General features: G+C 45.8%; 1 protein-coding gene across 1 annotated transcript; it reads left to right on the plus strand.

The window, feature by feature from the left end:
* The first annotated feature begins 1,143 nt into the window (after positions 1 to 1,143).
* Positions 1,144 to 16,374, plus strand: LOC118096513 (poly(U)-specific endoribonuclease). Its single transcript, XM_088669982.1, has 7 exons — positions 1,144 to 1,297; positions 5,998 to 6,097; positions 7,658 to 7,769; positions 8,743 to 8,864; positions 12,205 to 12,317; positions 14,666 to 14,819; positions 15,992 to 16,374. Exons 1-7 carry the CDS (start codon positions 1,278 to 1,280, stop codon positions 16,250 to 16,252), a joined length of 882 nt encoding a protein of 293 aa, XP_088526108.1. The 5' UTR covers positions 1,144 to 1,277; the 3' UTR covers positions 16,253 to 16,374.
* Positions 16,375 to 17,587: the final 1,213 nt, after the last annotated feature.

The raw sequence follows: 17,587 nt of genomic DNA on the forward strand, positions 1-17,587 counted from the left end.
TGTCGCTCCGCCCATCTATGGGCACAAAAATGGCCGCCGCCGACACCGGAAGCCGCGTCTATGGACTTCCGGACATGTGTAGATGCGACTTTCGAAGCCGGCGGCGGCCATTTTTGGTGCCCATAGAAGGGCAAATCGGAAAGGGAAAAAAATGGCCGCCGGCAGGAGAAAATAACGGAGAAAAACGGGAGATGAAGTGATACGGGGGACCACCGGGAAAAGGTAAGTAAAGACGGGGGTTTCCCGGGGAAAACGGGGTACTTGGCAGCTATGCTGGGGAGCTTATAGCCAGGGCTGCTGCAACAAACAGCAGTGGAAGCCTTGGGGAGGCAGAGATGCAAGAGGGCATCAGGGGAGGGTGGGGAGGAAAGAGGGACAGAAGCCAGTGTTGCCTATGGCACCCCTGACTAGCATTCAAGGCACCCCATTAATTCACACAAGAGAGTTATTAATCATTAAAATCACAGGCAGCTCTGACGTTTTGCTGCACCTGCTAATTGCACCCGCTAACTACAGAACCCAGGACGATAAACCATTTTAAACAGCTCCTGGGATATAGAGGAATTATAGAAGAAAAGGCCCAGAAACAGAAAACATTCTTTTAATTTTAACCTCAGTAAATAAAAGTAGTATTTTGGGATGCAAACCTCATACTTCCGGGGCAGGGGTGTGGGGATAAAACCCCAAATCACCCCATAGTCCATTTTAAAATTATTGTTACTTTAATCTGAATGCATCAATAATACAGTGGTACCTCGGGTTACGAACGCGATCCGTTCTGGATCGCAGTTCGTAACCTGAAAAGTTTGTAACCCGAAAATGGTGTTTTGCGCATGCGCAAAGCGCTATTTTCGTGCTTTGCGCATGCGCAAATGCACGCGGCGCTTCTGTGCACGCGCTGAAAATACTTCTGGGTTTGCACAGTTCGTAACCCGGGTTGTTCGTAACCCGAGGTACGACTGTAATAAGAAATGCTCTGAAGCTCAACATGAGTCATTTTAGCTCCTGTTTATGTGCTTCTGTCCATCTGGTGGGAACCTGGAAGAAAACACCTATTGGCACTGTTTGCCCAACCCTCAGGTTCATTCGGTTAACTTCCTTCTCTTTGCAACGTCGCCCTTTCTACAACTTCCTTACTCTGCCAATCATCTTTAGAGGCAGCTTCCGGTGACCAGGCTGAAGGCAGTACAAAGGTCCAGGGCTTCTCAGAAGGGCTTTGGAAGTGAAACCGGGCATTCAGCTCACTGCGAGTCAGTTTGCCTAGGGGAGAAAAACATATGGTCGACATGGCTCAAAGGTAAGAGAGGTTTGCATGTTTTGTTTAGCATTACGCTGCTGCTGTGTGCACTAGGAACAACTGAAGATCGAAGAATCACAGGTATGGTCACAGGGACACTTGGCAAAGTGTAGACTTATTCTGTAATCAGTTACGAACTATATCCTAGGTAGCAATGTCTCTGATAAGCGCCAGCTAATCATCTTACGCTTAGCAAATGCAAATTGCTTCCATAGCTATAATAATAATAATAATAATAATAATAATAATAATAATAATTTACTATTTGTACCCTGCCCATCTGGCTGGGTTTCCCCAGCCACTCTGGGTGGCTTTCAACAAAGATTAAAATGCATTAAAATGTCGCATATTAAAAACTTCCCTAAACAGGGCTGCCTTCAGATGTTTTCTAAATGTCAGGTAGTTGTTTATCTTTGACATCTGATCCGCATATTGATGGACACCCAGCCCAAACCCTCTGATGATCTCTCCCAGCGGCTTCATGTAGATGTTAAAAAGTAAACACACGGTTTACTGTACTTAACCTCTCTGCTGTGTGTGCTGTACAATTAAACTGAAGTTTCACTTTCCCTGGCCAAGTGCAGCTCTGTTTATGGAATAGTACTGTGGGTGGGACGCGGGTGGCGCTGTGGGTTAAAACACAGAGCTTGCTGATCAGAAGTTTGGCAGTTTGAATCCCTGCGACGGGGTGAGTTCCCAGCTCTGGTTCGCCAGAAGTGGCTTTGTCATGCTGGCCACATGACCCAGAAGCTGTACGCCGGCTCCCTCGGCCAATAACGCGAGATGAGCGCCGCAACTCCAGAGTCGGTCACGACTGGACCTAATGGTCAGAGGTCCCTTTACCTTTTAACCATGCCTGAAACATTGAATGTTAAGGAATCTTACAGGTGTTTAAAAAGAGCTTTAAAGGCAAAATAATATAATGAAGGTGCATAACCGGGCTTTATTAAAAGAAAAGAAAAATCCGCTGTGGCTTTTTGCAAAGTAGATCTTAGGGTTTTAGAACTCTTATGCTGAAATAAGCCTTCTACCTGTCAGCTTCCAGTGTTTATACTCTGGCAGTAATTTTCCAGAAAGAAGACATGCATTTTCTGAGAGGGGGGGGAGCTTTCCCCCAACTTACTCAACAATTTATAGTTTACCATCTGTTCAGTAGTGCAAGTATGACACCACACCAGTGGCGGAGCTTCATGCTCTGGCACCGGGGGGCGGAGAGCAGGTGGGGGCAGGGCTGGCACACGCCCGTGAGGTGTGGCGCCCAGCGCAGGCATGGAGGGGGGCAGCCGCGATGGCACCCTGCCAGGATCGCGCTGCCGGGGGTGGTGCGCTCCCCCCGCCCTCCTCTTCCTCCGCCAGTGCACCAGACAAGCTGCAATTCTGTTGAAATCACTGAGACTTACCTCTGAGCTAATAGGCATAGGATTGCTGTCCATCAAGCTATTAACGGAGACTTTCATTCTACATAGACAGAGCAGGGTTTTTATTGTGTCATTTGCAGAGTTCAAACAATGGTTTCGAGAGGCGCTCATTGATAGGCTGCAATATTCACAGATAATCAGTTGTTTCCCTTGCAAACAAAATTGTGTCATTCAGCAAATGTTGTCTCTCATCTAGAAGCACAAGAGTCTAGATATTTAATCAAGATTTGGGGACTAAATTTAAAGGTTTCAGGCTGCAACCCAGCAGAGAATTAAGGATACAACTCTTTTGTTCCACTTAAAAGGCAATTACCATTATGATCTCATGGTCACAGAGCAAATCTTAATTAGCCAAAGTGCACCTAGGGACCTCAGCAGATTTCTTTCAAGCTTGCAATAGTCTCAGGAGAGTCTCTCTTCACAACATCCTAGAGACTGGGAACATTTTCACATTAGACACTTAAAAATGCATTTCAGTGCCTCATGTAATATTTACGCCGTGTGTCATTATTGCTGGGGTAACCAACAGTGCCCTTCAGATATTTTTGGATTCCAACTTGCAGGCAACTTGGCCAATGGTCAGGGATGATGGGGGTTGTAGTCCAACAGCACCTGGAAGGCACCTCATTGGCTACCCCTGGATTAGGGTTAGGGTGTCCCTCTTTTTTGTCATCAGTTTTCCTCCCTGCAATTTGCAAGTTGCTTGCTCAAAACTGGGTTCATGCTGTGGCAAATCTGGGCAAGAGCTGATTGTTTCTGTGTGGAAAGTCAATAGGTAAATTATTGTTCTTCCTTATTTAATCAATTAGACCTAGGCAGGTGTACAGTATTTTATTTTGCATTTGTAGAAGATGTACCACTGGAACATCTGGCCACACTCCTTCTTGTGTATCAGATTATCATGACCTTTTGTGACTGTCTCTTGATTGCTTATGCTGCTAAAGTTGCCCTAGAAGGCTCAAATTCTATACATGTACTTGGGAATTTGCCTTTGAGTTGACATGTACAAGATTATACTAGAAATGGAGTCAACATTCCACTGTAGGGAATTAATAGCAAGAAAAGGAAGCAATGATGTGTGTGTGTGTGTGTGTGTGTGTGTGTGTGTGTGTGTGTATATATATATATATATATATATATATATATATATATATTTATAGTCTTGTCACGATTCTGAATATATCACACCACAAAGAATTCTATATTCTGCTTATGGGAATGCAGCTCAATGAGAATTGTTTTCACATGAGTGAAAAGTCATTATGAGTCAGAGAAAACCATGAGGTTAGTTGGGGGGTGGGACTGCTATACTTGGGTTTGCAAAAGCTGTCCAAAATAGGCACCCACCATTTCTGATTCTGCCTCCCCTCGAAGTTCTCAGTTCTTCCTGTACTTTCAGATGGTGTCACTGGGGGGTGGGGGGGTGGGAGAATGAGTTTTCACACATTTGCCTAAAATACGAATTTCTCACATTCTGAGAGAAAATATTATTGTTTGCACCTTACATCTGACTGATGATGAAAGCTGGCAAAGAGGTTGTGCTAGATTTGAAGGAACATTCACAGTGCCATATATGATGGCCATGAATAGGATGCAGTGGAATTCTCATATGGCAAAAAATACACCCCATGTTTGATGAGCCTCTAGTGAATTTGGAGATTGGAAACAGGTCTGTGGAAGCGAAGAAGAGGCCTGTTCATTGTGTCAGGCTTGTTAGTCTTGTGCAGGGCTGGGCAGACCCCTCTGGTTGTTGGAAGGCCAACTTTTTGCAGGCCACATTGACAAGTGGGCAGAGCTACCCTCCTGTCAACCCCCTGCCATCATATGATGTCAGCAGGTTTAAGCTTCAAGCTGTGGCTTACCTTCCAAGTTCCGGACTGCAGAATCTGGGACCGGCAGCCATTTGACACCGGAGGTTGCGTCAATGTAACTTCCGGTGTCGCTTTGCCCTTCTATGGGCACCCAAAATGGCCACCGCCGGCTTCGAAAGTCACTTGCACGCATGTCAGGAAGTACGCCGACGCAACTTCCGGTGTCGCTCCGCCCATCTATGGGCACCAAAATGGCCGCCGCCAACACCGGAAATCACGTCTATGCACTTCCGGACATGCGTAGATGTGACTTTTGAAGCTGGCGGCGGCCATTTTTGGTGCCCATAGAAGGGCAAATCGGAAAGAAAAAAATGGCCGCCGGCAGGAGAAAATAACGGAGAAAAACGGGAGACGAAGTGATATGGGGGACCACCGGGAAAAGGTAAGTAAAAAAGGGGTTTTCCCGGGGGAAACGGGAGACTTGGCAGCTGTGAGCTGTGGTGTCAAAGAAAAATTCAATTCCCATTAGTGTTTGAATGATTTTGTAATGCTGCTGGCTTAAATGTCTGGTACAGGAAAGGCGTGGCCTGGCTCACTGAAAGTGGCCTGGCGGGACAACCTCACAAGTGTGGTGGGCCTAATTTGGCCCACAGATGAGAGGTTCCTCACAACTGGTCTCCTGGCACAATTCTTGTCCTAGCTACGAAAAGTCCTCGGGGCTGATGTCCAGACAAGGCTCTACTCCAGGGAAAAGAGGGCCTGCACCTCTGTTGCTCTCATGTTTCTGACACGAAGTCTGAACTGGCATGCTGCTTGGTTGTCAACAAGGCTCTAAGTTCATGCAGGCTGTAAGAAAATACAGTGGTGCCTCGCTAGACGAAATTAATTCGTTCCGCGGGTCTTTTCTTATAGCGAAAAATTCGTCTAGCGATTCCCATAGGAATGCATTGAATTTTTTTCAAAAAATTTTTTGCCCATAGGAACACATTAATTGAATTTCAATGCATTCCTATGGGAAACCACGATTCGCTAGACGAATTTTTCGTAAAACGCATTCGTCTAGCGAGGCAAGCTCCGCTCGAAAAATCCTTTCGTTAAGCGGAAATTTAGTTGAGCAGGGCATTCGTTAAGCGAGGCACCACTGTATAAGTGAAATGATGCACAGCCATCATTTGGCAAGGTTGCCAATTGCAAAAAAGAAAAAGAAAGCCATATTGAGGAACCTATTTTGAGCCAAAGGACAGGAGTTAAGAGCAGAGTAAAAGAGTTTAGACTTAGTTGAGCTTATCATTCGTTCTCTGCATTTCAAGGCCTTTGAGATAGCCGTTGGGGCAGGGGAGTCCTCTCTGTGTGCTCCACCAACCACACGCCATTGCTCTCCCCAAGCCAGGAATTGGCTATCTGATCTATGTTTGTGTTGATTTTGAAAAACAAAAACAAAAAACGCTTCTCTGCCTATGTTTATTTGTAGGCAGATTTTGAATGACGAACTCTCCAAGCTTTTCAATGAGCTCTGGGATGCTGATGTGAACCGCTTTGTGCCTGGAAAAGACTATACCATTTCCTTACAGGTATCAGTTATATGCTTAGCCTTCCTGCGTTCTCCCCAAAAGTAAGCATTGGCCGTGCCAGGAATCTGACTATCCCCACCCCCTGTGCATACAGGGGCATACCCAGGATCAAAACTGGGGGGGGGGGAGCCATGGTCATTGTCGTTGTGACATTTCAGCACGGAAAAGGCGAATGAAACCAAAATTTTAAGAAAATTATATATAATTATAGCAGTGCTTTATTATGGTAGTTATTACAATTATTTGCTTGAAATTTTTTGAAATTTTTTAGTCTAGTTACACTAATATCATTTTCCTTGGGTTTGAAGAAAACTTGTTCAAAACTTTCGTTTCAATCCAGTCCTGATTTTCCTTGAAGAATTTCCGATGGACAAGGAGGTTGTAGATAACAATAAGGTTTGAAAATATGTATTGTTAGAAGATAAGGCTATTTTAATTAGGAATTAAGATATAGACTGAATCTATAAAAGATAAGGAAAATAGATGTAGTAAAATGATAATATCTAAAGGAATCTAAGATTTTATGTAAGAATTAGAATTTACTAAATATGAAATATCAAGAAGTGCAGCAGAAGGTGGGAGAGGAAGTCAATAGATTTGAAATAAGGTTTATAAGTAAGAATTTTTGTTTTTGTATTTTTTGTATCTTTGTATTTTTTCCATTTTGTGTTTTTGTATTTTCTTTTTGTGTTTTGTATTTTTGTATGTTTTTGTTGTCGAAAAAATCTTTAATAAATATATTATATATATAAAAAAAGAATATCCGATGGACGCTTATCAGACACAACCCAGTCAGTCTGTCTTCTCCCATTGTACTTCTGAGCCAGGTCTTTACCCTTTAAAATTTAATTTTCTACAGAAATTACTTAACTTACCTTTTTGGAACCAATTTCTTATGCCCATTTAGGCAGCCTCGATGTCTTCTAAATGTAAATAAGAAGGTAAACTAATAGCAGGCGGCTCAGTTTAGCGGCGGGCGGCTCAGTTTAGTGACGCGGAACTCACTAGACCCCTCTAGAAGATTCCCCCTTCTCTCTGCTAGAGCCCGCTAGAGACCTCTCCCTCCCTTGAATCCCAATGGTTGGCTGACATAGATTCCTCTACCAGTCACTAGGTGGCTCTAGATACTTCTCGGTTTTTACACCATTTCAGTGTGGTAAACAACTGATTATTCGCCATCGTCCTACCTAATTTTGTTTTGTTTCATCACTTTATAACCATTTAATTTTTTTTTTGCTTCTGGGGGGGCAGCTGCCCCCCTGCCCCTCTCTGTGTACGCCCATGTGTGCATACAGTGTGAACATGCATAGGGAGGGCATTTTGCTGAATCCAAGAGAGCCTGTAGGCTAGGCTGCTCGCCACATAGGAATGTGTGAGTAAAGCATATGAGCAGAGCTTACGTAAAAGATACGGGGAGTTATTATCTGTATTTTACATTCTTTCCCCCTGACCCATGAGGAAAGTTAGTCAGGGGCTGAAGTCAACAAACAAAATAACTTTTCAGATGGCTCACCTAAAACTGCAGCACGCATCCAGCATAGTTCCACATTTTGCTTACAGGGGAAAGCTGGCTATGTACCGCAGGGCAGTAATGCGGCCAGAGACAGCGCTTCTGAACCATTGTTTTGCAGCGTAAATGAACAACGCCTGAAGAACACGGAAACTTATTCAAGTAAGGCTTCTCCCTTGAAGTTTAACTGTATCTTCCATTCAAGGGATATATTTAATGTTGATTTTGATTAGCAGAAACCCAGACTCAGAGAGAGGGGGAGCTATGAGATTGCCCAGACAGCCAAACTACAACTCTCAGGATTCTTTGGAGAAAACCATGCCAATTAAAACGATATAAATAAGCCCATATATCAATATAACCATACCAGTAGGGTTACAAATTAGGAGAGCCGCTGATATGTTCAGTCGGTAGCAAATCGCTTCAACATACGTTTTATTAGTGGATGTGTGCAGGAAAATACACATGAGATTTGCCTGTTACGAAACATGGTTGCATACTTCAAGTAGCTGGTTTATTCCAGTCAGAAGATCACATGATTTTATTTTCCCACTTACAAGGCAAAATTAAAGGAGCAGGTTTTCACTGAGAAGGATGAAAGGCAGTGGCGGAGGAACCCTGAAGTCACGGCCACTGTATTAGAGTAGAAATTTTTGGGATCTTTCTCAGAGAGTGTGCTACGAGCTGTACAGCAAGCACCTAGTCCTTCTTATAGCGCTTTAAGTTTGCAACCATAGCCCAAAGGCCCTTTTTCTGATGGCTCTAGTCCCCTGCAACTCATAGGCAAACTTTTTTACTTTGGGCATGTGGCATAAGACAATGGCTGAGTCCACACTGCACCTTTAAAATACATGACTCCTCCCCCCAAATATTGGGAACCGTAGTTTACCCCTCACAGAGCTATCATTCCCAGCACCCACAGGTCCCAGGATTCTCGGGGGGGGGGGGCGGTGGCGGTGGCAGTGTGCTTTAAATGTATTGTGTGGATGCAGCCCGAATGATAAGAGAGTCCACACATAAATTGGCATTTCAACCCAGGCTTAGTCAACAGTGTCCACTGAGTAAGTAACATAAATGAAACCTATCTTTCTTTCCACAAACTGAATTAATCTGAGGGTTATATTTCTTCTTATAGCCTTTATTTCCCTATTGGACAACTATGAGACATCAACTGGTATGGCAGAGCTGGTGACGGCAGAGGAAATAGCTGAAAATAACCACTTTCTCGATGCAGTGTTAGAAACTGAAGTGATGAAAGTGAGTACAGGAGTGGTAGGAACTCCAATAGTTTGCTTTAGTTCAGCAGCACCAGTGCCCATTATCCTGGGATTTTGCAACCTAAATGAACCTAATATATATGAACCTAATATAAATGAAAACACACACATACCCTGGACTTTGTTTCTGAATTAGCACCCAAGAGTTAAACCAGGCATCCCCAAACTTCGGCCCTCCAGATGTTTTGGACTACAATTCCCATCTTTCCCGACTGATCCTGTTAGCTAGGGATCATGGGAATTGTAGGCCAAAACATCTGGAGGGCCGCAGTTTGGGGATGCCTGAGTTCAACTCATGTTCAAAATGCTGCATCTAGTTAAAACATTTTTGCTCTTTTGACATGTTAAGAAGATGGAACTAACCTGTAAGTAAATTTTTCATTTGCTATATAGACCATGGATAGGCAAACTAAGGCCTGGGGGGCCGGATACAGCCCAATTGCCTTCTAAATCTGACCCGTGGACGGTCCGGGAATCAGCATGTTTTTACATGAGTAGAATATGTTCTTTTATTTAAAATGCATCTCTGGGTTAGTTGTGGGGCCTGCTTGGTGTTTTTACATGAGTAGAATGTGCGTTTTTATTTAAAATGCATCTCTGGGGCAGAGGAATCCCCGGACAAATTCCATTCCTGGAATGTCCCTGGATTTCATCTAATGTCCCTGGGAAACGCAGCAGCAGCGGCAGTCTCAGCAGCCCGGAGCAGTTGGCTCTGGCTGGCTTCAGGAGCTGCTCAGAAGCTCCTATATCGGGGTGTCAAACTCAAATTCATCGGGGGCCGCATCAGCAGTTTGGTCACCCTCAAAGGGCCGGTTGTATCTGTACAAGCTTCTTAGCGCCCGCTCCGCCATGCGGCACTAATGTGGTGGTCTTTTAAGGTGACCTGCATGCCCAGAAGCACTCTCCTTTTTTCTTTTCCCCTCCTCTGGACACAGTTCAGCAGCAGGATCGGCAGCAGCTGCTGACTAACACTTTATCATAGATTTGTAGAGTTGGGAGGGACCCTGAGGGTCATCCAATCCAACCCCCTGCAATGCAGGAACCTCAACAAAAGCATCCATGACAGATGGTCATGCAACCTCTGCTTAGAAACCTCCAAGGAGACTCCACCACCTCCCAAGGGAGACCACTCCACTGACAAACAGCTCTTTCAACCAGAAGGTTATTCCTGATGTTTAGTTTGGAATCTCCTTTCTTTTAACTTGAAGCCATTCATTTGAGTCCTGCCCTCCAGAGCAGGATAAAACAAACTTGCTCCATCTTCCATATCAAGGTGTGTGTGCGTGCATTTGTTGAATCAAATAAAGGTGTGGTGGTGTTGAACAAACTCAAGTGCTGTGTGTGTGTGTGTGTTGAAGCAAGCCAGAGGGTGTGTATTTGTGTGTGGGCAAGTAAAGAGGTGTTGAAGAGAAGCTTAAGGGCTCTGTGTGTGTATGTTGGGGTTGGAGCAGCCCTCTCTGCCCCTCGCCCCGTTCAACAAAGAGCAGCTGAGGGAAACGACTTTCTTCCTGTCGCCGCGGCTACTAACGCGGGTGGGCTGCTCGTTCCTCCCCCCCCCACGCAAAAGCGGAGCACGCTGGCAGTGGCTTGGGAGGAAGAAGAGCAGCATCGTTAAGGGCTGCCCCCCTCCTCTTCGTGAAGGCAGCCCCTGTGCCTTCCCTGCTCCCTGTCAAACTTCTCCCCCTCCCCCCGCAGCTTGTAAAAGCAGGCTTTTGCAAGCGGCAGAGATGCTTCACGGAGCAGGGGAGGATGGGCAGGCTCGCTTTTCCCGGAGCGGAGCTGCTTTGGAGGGAAGGAGGTGGAGCCATCCTCCGTGCTCACCCGAAAACAGCAAAGAGGGAGAAAAGTCTTGGGTGGCGCTTGGATCCTGACCCGGGCTCCTGGAAGGGAGGGGGCGGTGGAGAAAAAAAGCAGAGGCGTTGCTAGCAGCCCTCTCGGCTTGCAATTGCAAGCGCAGCAGGAGCGGCGTCTGCAGCTGCCGCTGAGTTGCCCGCACGCAGGGCGCGAGGAGGAGCCTGCGGAGGAAGGGGAGGAAGGAGGGACGAGGAGGCGGCAAGGGAGGGAGGGGCGCGTCTTGGCCAGGAGCAAGGTGAGGAGGCCGGCCGGGAGCCCGGACGGACGGACGCGGAGCCGCCGCCGCCGCTGCAGAGGCCCCAACCTTGTCCACCTTCTCCTGCTCCTCCTCCGGCTGCTGCGCCTCTCAGCTGTTTTTTGCTTCTAGGGGGGCAGCTGCAGTGGCACGCTGGCGGTGGCTTGGGAGGAGGAAGGGCAGCCCCCGTGCCTTCCCTGCTCCCTGTCAAACCTCTCCTCCTCCCCTCCACAGCTGCCCCCCAGAAGCAAAAAAACAGCTGAGAGGCGCAGCGCCGTGCTCCGCCTTCTAGGAGCAGGGAGGTGAGGGGCGGGCCAGTTAGGAGGGAGGGGCGTCAGCATCACGCCAGCCAGCCAATAACACGGCACCTTGCTAGCCTAGCCCGCCCCTCTCCCCTCCTCCCCAGCCCCAAGCCCGGCAGCTTCAGAAAGAAAACAAAAGCGCGCCGTAAGCTCAGGGGAAAGAAAGCCACCACAGGCGTGCCTAAGTGAACGTTCCGGCCCTGGGCGGGCGGCGGGCCACATCACGAGGTCTGCCGGGCTGGATTAGGCCCCCGGGCCTTGACTCTGACACCCGTGTCCTATATGATGGTGGTGCAGGGGCTCTAAGATGCAGTTTCTGGGCTGCCTTCATCTTCCCTGACCCCAGCAACTAAGCTGTGAAGGGAGGCTTCAAGCTGCCTATTGGAGCAGCCTCCCAACTCCTACTTGCGTGCAAACAGGAAGGGGCAGAGATCTCTCAGTTAGGCAATGGGAAGCCTCCCTTCCCAGCTGAGGGATCCCCGCCCCCTCCTGCTTACACACAAGTAGGAATGGGATTGGGGCTGCGCCGATAGGAAGGGTGGCATCGTGCTGCCCGAGCCTCTCTGCCACCGCTCTCGGCCCTCCTTCTCCGTCTTCTATGCCTGACCCACCGCACACCGATGGAGAAAGGAGATAGAAGCCTGGGAGGAAACGTGGTGGTTGAGGTCAAGGGGCGGCCACCCCTCTGCCACTGCCATCGCTGCAGCATCAACGTCCAGAACGTGTAGTAATTAATTAATTAATTAATTAAAGTGTCCCCAGATTCATTGAAAAAAATCTGGTAACCTTACCATAAATATGTGAGACTTCACTCTCAGTCTTGTCTTCCCAGAAACTTTCTGAACCTTTCTTCTGCAGGAAACTCTGAAAACACTCTGAAACCTGAGGTATATGTTCCCCCAAATTCATGTCAATTTCATCTCTTCCAGCTTACTCATCAATATTTAGTTAAAAAAACCTGGACTAAACCAGATCTCAAGGATTTCAAGTCTCAGCTCTATGCTATTTGGTTTCACCTCTACTCCAGGGATGGAGGAAAAGGGTATGGCTGATTTTTTAATAGACTCTACCATAGCTTGAATGATGTAATATCCAAATATTGTACAGACTCAGCTCGGACCTAAAGAGTAAGAAAATACACTCTGTAGGAGGATATCATTCTTCCATGTTTACATGGGAAAGTAGAGATGTCAAGGAAATAAACAACTACGGTATCTGACTTTTAGAAGACATCTGAAGGCAGCCCTGTTTAGGGAAATTTTTAATGTTTGAAGTTTTATTCTGTTTTTAATGTTCTGTTGAAAGCTGCCCAGAGTGAGTGGCTGGAGAAATCCAGCCAGATGGGCGGGGTAGAAATAAATTATTATTATTATTATTATTATTATTATTATTATTATTATTATTATTATCATCCTTGGTCTGTTCCAACAGGGCTCTTTAGATGTTCTTAGTGCAAGTGCAAGAGCTTTTGCCAATCTGCTCTCTGACTTACTTAGGGACTCTTATAAATCCAAATAGTTCCAACTCATACATAGCAAAATCAGATCTATTGGTATTGACTTGGAACTCTTTTGTAATTCAAGTGAGCAACATATTTATCGCAATATTCAAACCATATTAAGGGACATTGAAAAACAAAACATCGAATAAAACTGGCTCCCCCGAGTTCTATGGTTTAAATGCAACAGATAGCAAAGTCACTTGTATCTGAAAATTAATAATTCCAGTCCAACACATGACATTCATGTTAGCCCACCTGAATATTTCCCCCTTAGCTTTTGTCAAGGGGAGATATTCAAACATCCTCAGAAACGATAGACATTGTGGATGTTCTTTGAATGTGCCAGACACTGTACAACATATCCCTTGTACAACTAACTACGTAAACGTGTAAAAATCACGGCACAGTGAAAATATCAGATTCTATCTGTCTGACATTAACCTGTTAGATGAGTAACATGTAACATGTTACATGTAACAACAGAAGCTAACAAAATCGCTCTTGCTATTATAATATTTCTAAGAACAAAAGGCGCCCATTACATTCCGGTGGCATTAAAGCTTTATGAGGCGAAGGCACAGGCTCCACTACTCTATGGGGCTCAGCTATATGCCCCTTTCCAAGTTTAATCCAATTAGAAACAGTCCAGTCAAAGTTTATTAGTGCGGCTCTCCAAACACCTCCCTGTGTGTCAAATGCCACCTTACAGTTAGAAACAGGAATGATACGGGTGGAGGTAAAAATTTGGATACAAGTGTGCAATCTATGGCTGAAATTACACCACAATCCTCAGGGCCTGGTCCCGTTGATACTGAAAGAAAACTATTGTTCGCCATAGATTAGAGCCATTGAAAATAAGTTACAAATTATAGGCCTTCAATAAACCCACCTCATCTCCTGTAATTACAATATAGCCAAAAATATAGTCAAACAGAGAACAATTGACATTGAGAGGCAGAATGATTTAAAATAAAGTTCCATCTTTCCCAATAACAGAAGACCGAAGATATCTGTTGCTTCCAGCTGATTATCTACCCATTTAGAGATACCATCACACAGAAGAGCGTTTACTCTGGCCAGGTTTCATATACTGCCGTCGGCGGTTCTATATGGGAAGTTTAGACAAGTTCCCCAAGAAGACAGACTCTGTCCGTGCAGTTCTGGAGAAATAGAGACCACCACCCATGTATTTTTCCGTTGCTCCTTTTACAGAGACCTCCGAAATGAATCCACCCTAAAGATATTTGACGAGTTACCTGGACAATCTGAAAATTGCAAATTAAATGGCTCCTTTCAGACTCTAATCCAAAGGTCACTGCTACGGTGGCAAGATTCTGTGCAAACGCTATCAAAATTCGGTGGGCCTACACAGGAAGTACTTAAATTAACTCCTGAATAGAGCCAGACAGATTCCATGCAAATTTATAGCGCAAAGTAAATAATCAATAAAAAAAATCAAAGGTTGATTGATCCCTTTTAGTTAAGTTATTTTAGTTTATTTTAAAAAGTTTTCTTTTAAAAATATTTTAAACATGTAATGATGTAATGTAAATTACTGTGCTGGTCGGTGACCGTAACAAAGATTTATCTATCTATCTTGGTTTGGGACTGGCTATTACAGAGAAGAGAGAGCATGAGTGCAGCAAAACACAGTTTGTGACCAGGGGTCTCGCTCACCCCTCAGTCAGACACTCTGCACTGCTCCTGAAATTCCTACCCACCCTTTACAACCTTATCGAGAGTTTTGTTGGGGTTTTTATTATTTCATTTTTAATCCTTACAAAAGAATGGGGGAAATAATCCTTCCATTTTGCAATAAATAAATTCTTCGTGGCTTAATGACACTACTTTTCCTTTTCCCGCTCAACCCCAAATGATTCACTTTGCAGACCTGACTCCTGCGGATTCGAACACGTATTTGTTGGGGAAACTAAGCGAGGTAAAGAGATCCTGGGACTGCACAACTGGGTGCAGTTTTACCTTCAAGAAAAACTTCGGCACATTGACTACAAGGGCTATGTAGCCAGGAAGAAAAAAAGCAGGGTAAGAAACCTCTCTCTCTCTCTCTCTCTCTCTCTCTCTCTCTCTCTCTCTCTCTCTCTCTCGTGTGTGTGTGTGTGTGTGTATTATACACAACACATTCTGCAACTGTTTATGTGCACAAATCTACACCTGGGTTAGCAAATAAGCAACACGGGTAGGACTTGATATTGGAAGAGTACTTTAAAAACCCCAGAGCGTCTTCAGGTAGAAGCCTGCTAAGCATCTTGCTCAGGGCAGTCTCGAGCAGGTCGGGCACCCTGGCGCTGAGGCACGGAGATCGCTCCAGCGCCCCCGCCCTCGCAGTGCGCAGCATGGCTTCTGTGCAGCTTTGCCGCGCAGCGCCCCGCCTGCCGGCCCGGTGCCCTGGCTCTCCGCACCACCGGGACTATACCTAGAGCCGGCCCTGATCTTGCTTCTGATTTCTCTTGGTTTGTACTTGCATCAGATTCCTCTGTCTTTCATTTAATATCCACCCTGCTCTTCCTCCCAAAGGAGCCCAGGGTGGCAAGCGACAAGAAAGAAAAACATCTGGGGTGGAATTCAATGGAGAACAATTTCCAATCCCCTTGCGTGCCCCCCTAATCCTATTCTGGGATTCCCCAACCCTTCAAAGCAGATTTAGGGGACACATCGGTAGAAGGAGAGGAGGGCGAATTCCCACTGCACAAGCAAACGCAACCACTTAGTTCAACTCCACCCCTTCTCAACAATTCCAGGACAGATGCAGACTGGGAAAGATTCCAGCTTAAAAGCCTTATTGAAAGAAGAGCCTTCTGTGGGTGCAAGTGCCAATTGCCTGGACTCAGGACGGAGCCAGCGACCCACAGCTGCTCCATCTTGCCAGGACTCACGAGTCCATTTATCGGCCCTCATCCAAGCCCAGATCCAGGGCTTGCACCTCCTAAGTGGATTTTAGACATGATGCATTACATTTACATCTGTTTCCCCCCAATTCCACCCCCCCACACAACCAATGGCTTCACTTCATCTGAGCATTTGGGGAGATGGGCTTTGCTGCCATGCTCAGCTGGGAAAGTGCCAGCAACCCCCCCCCCACTTTCCACAGTGCAACATCGTCTGCTCCCTTCCCCCACCCCAGCAACTCCATTGGTTTGATTCAGTCATAATTTAAAAGGCGTATCTGTTCTAATGCGTTGTGTGTTTGCCTTCAGCCGGATGAGGACGACCAGGTTTTAAGCCTTCAGTTCAGCTGGAAGGGGCTCGTGAAGCCCGTGGGAAGCAGCTTCATTGGCGTCAGCCCCGAGTTCGAGTTTGCCCTTTATACTGTGGTTTTTCTGCAAGCAAATGAAAGAGTGACGCGCCAGAGGGTGAGAATAGAGGAATACGAACTGGAGATTGTCGTTTACCGACATGGGCAGCACATAGGAACAGCCTATCCCGTCCTCCTCAGCAGCAACAATGAAGATTTGTAGGGATGACCTCAATTTTGAAGAGAAAATGATTTTTAAATTGCCATGTGAGATTTTAAAGGTGTTTTCGCTTCATTGTATGTTATATTTAGAATGGTATGTAAAAAAATACAGCTTTTTTTTTTTTTTTTTTACCTCAGGGGTATTTTTATCTGTCTCTTTAGGATTTCAAAACTTTGCCTGTGTGAGGAATTTGCAATGAAACGAGACCTATGGTTCACTATTTCAAAACTACGTGTTTCCTGACCTTCTGTTTTCCTCCTCTAGCCCTTAGGCAAAAGCTCTCTTGCCTAATCTCTCCCTTCTCTGGCTGCACAGCTTCTCATGCCCCCTGGCCTCTGGGGAATTTCCCCATCACTTGCCCCCCCCCATTATTTACAAAAAGATCTGCTCCCTCAGTTGAGTGTTGCTGAATTGCCTCATGAATCCCAGTCTTCAGAAAAGCTGCTCGGTTCATAGTCCTGTTAACGCCACTTTGTATGACGAGGAAAGCAGTGTTTGAAAACACAAGGCATCTCCCACTGCAGTTTATACCATTTTCCTGAAGTTTCCCTAACTGTTATTTTGCACGTTACATGTGAGCTTGCACATGACATAAAAGCCACTTCTGGAATGTAATGGACTATAGTGCGAGTGGCCATTTCCCTATTAGCTTTGCACTGCAATTTTCCCTCCTTTTCCAGGCGTTCACACCACAGGCTGTGAGGCGGCACACTGGGGGTGCACTATTTCAAGCCTCACACCTTTTTTCATAGAAAAGATAAAACCTGCAAGGACAGCGGGATGTAAAGTCAGAGGGACAGCATGAAGGAATGATGTGTGCGAATGGCATTTAGTTCTGTGGCCTTTCCATACCTGCCAAGTTCCGGCCTGAAAAAAAAGGGACTGGACCGGAAGTAGCAGACCGGAAGTAGCGCTGCCGCCATTTTGGAACTGGGCAAAGCAGCATCAAAAGTCGCTTCTGAGCATGCTCCGCCCTGTTCCAAAATGGCCACCGCGCAAGAATAAACCGGGAAAAAACAAAAAATCTGGTTTTTTGGCTGGGGACAGCCGGAAAAACAGGGGTTTCCCGGGGAATACGGGAGACTTGGCAGCTATGGGCCTTTCTCCAAAACAAGGAAGCATCAAGAAACAAGTCTGATATCAACCAAATACTTCCAGGGCCTGGTTGGTGGGAAAGCAGCGGGAGCTGATGGACTTTTATCTTATAAACTAAAACAAACAAACAAACAAAAACTCAATTCCATCCATGAAACCATCTGAAAAACTCTATTATAAAATGGTTTTGGACATTCTTTTTTTATTCTGAACTAAATGCTACAGCACAATTCTGCACAG

This window comes from Zootoca vivipara, chromosome 5, assembly GCF_965207765.1.
Source record: "Zootoca vivipara chromosome 5, rZooViv2.hap1.1, whole genome shotgun sequence".
NCBI classification, from domain to species: Eukaryota; Metazoa; Chordata; class Lepidosauria; order Squamata; family Lacertidae; genus Zootoca; species Zootoca vivipara.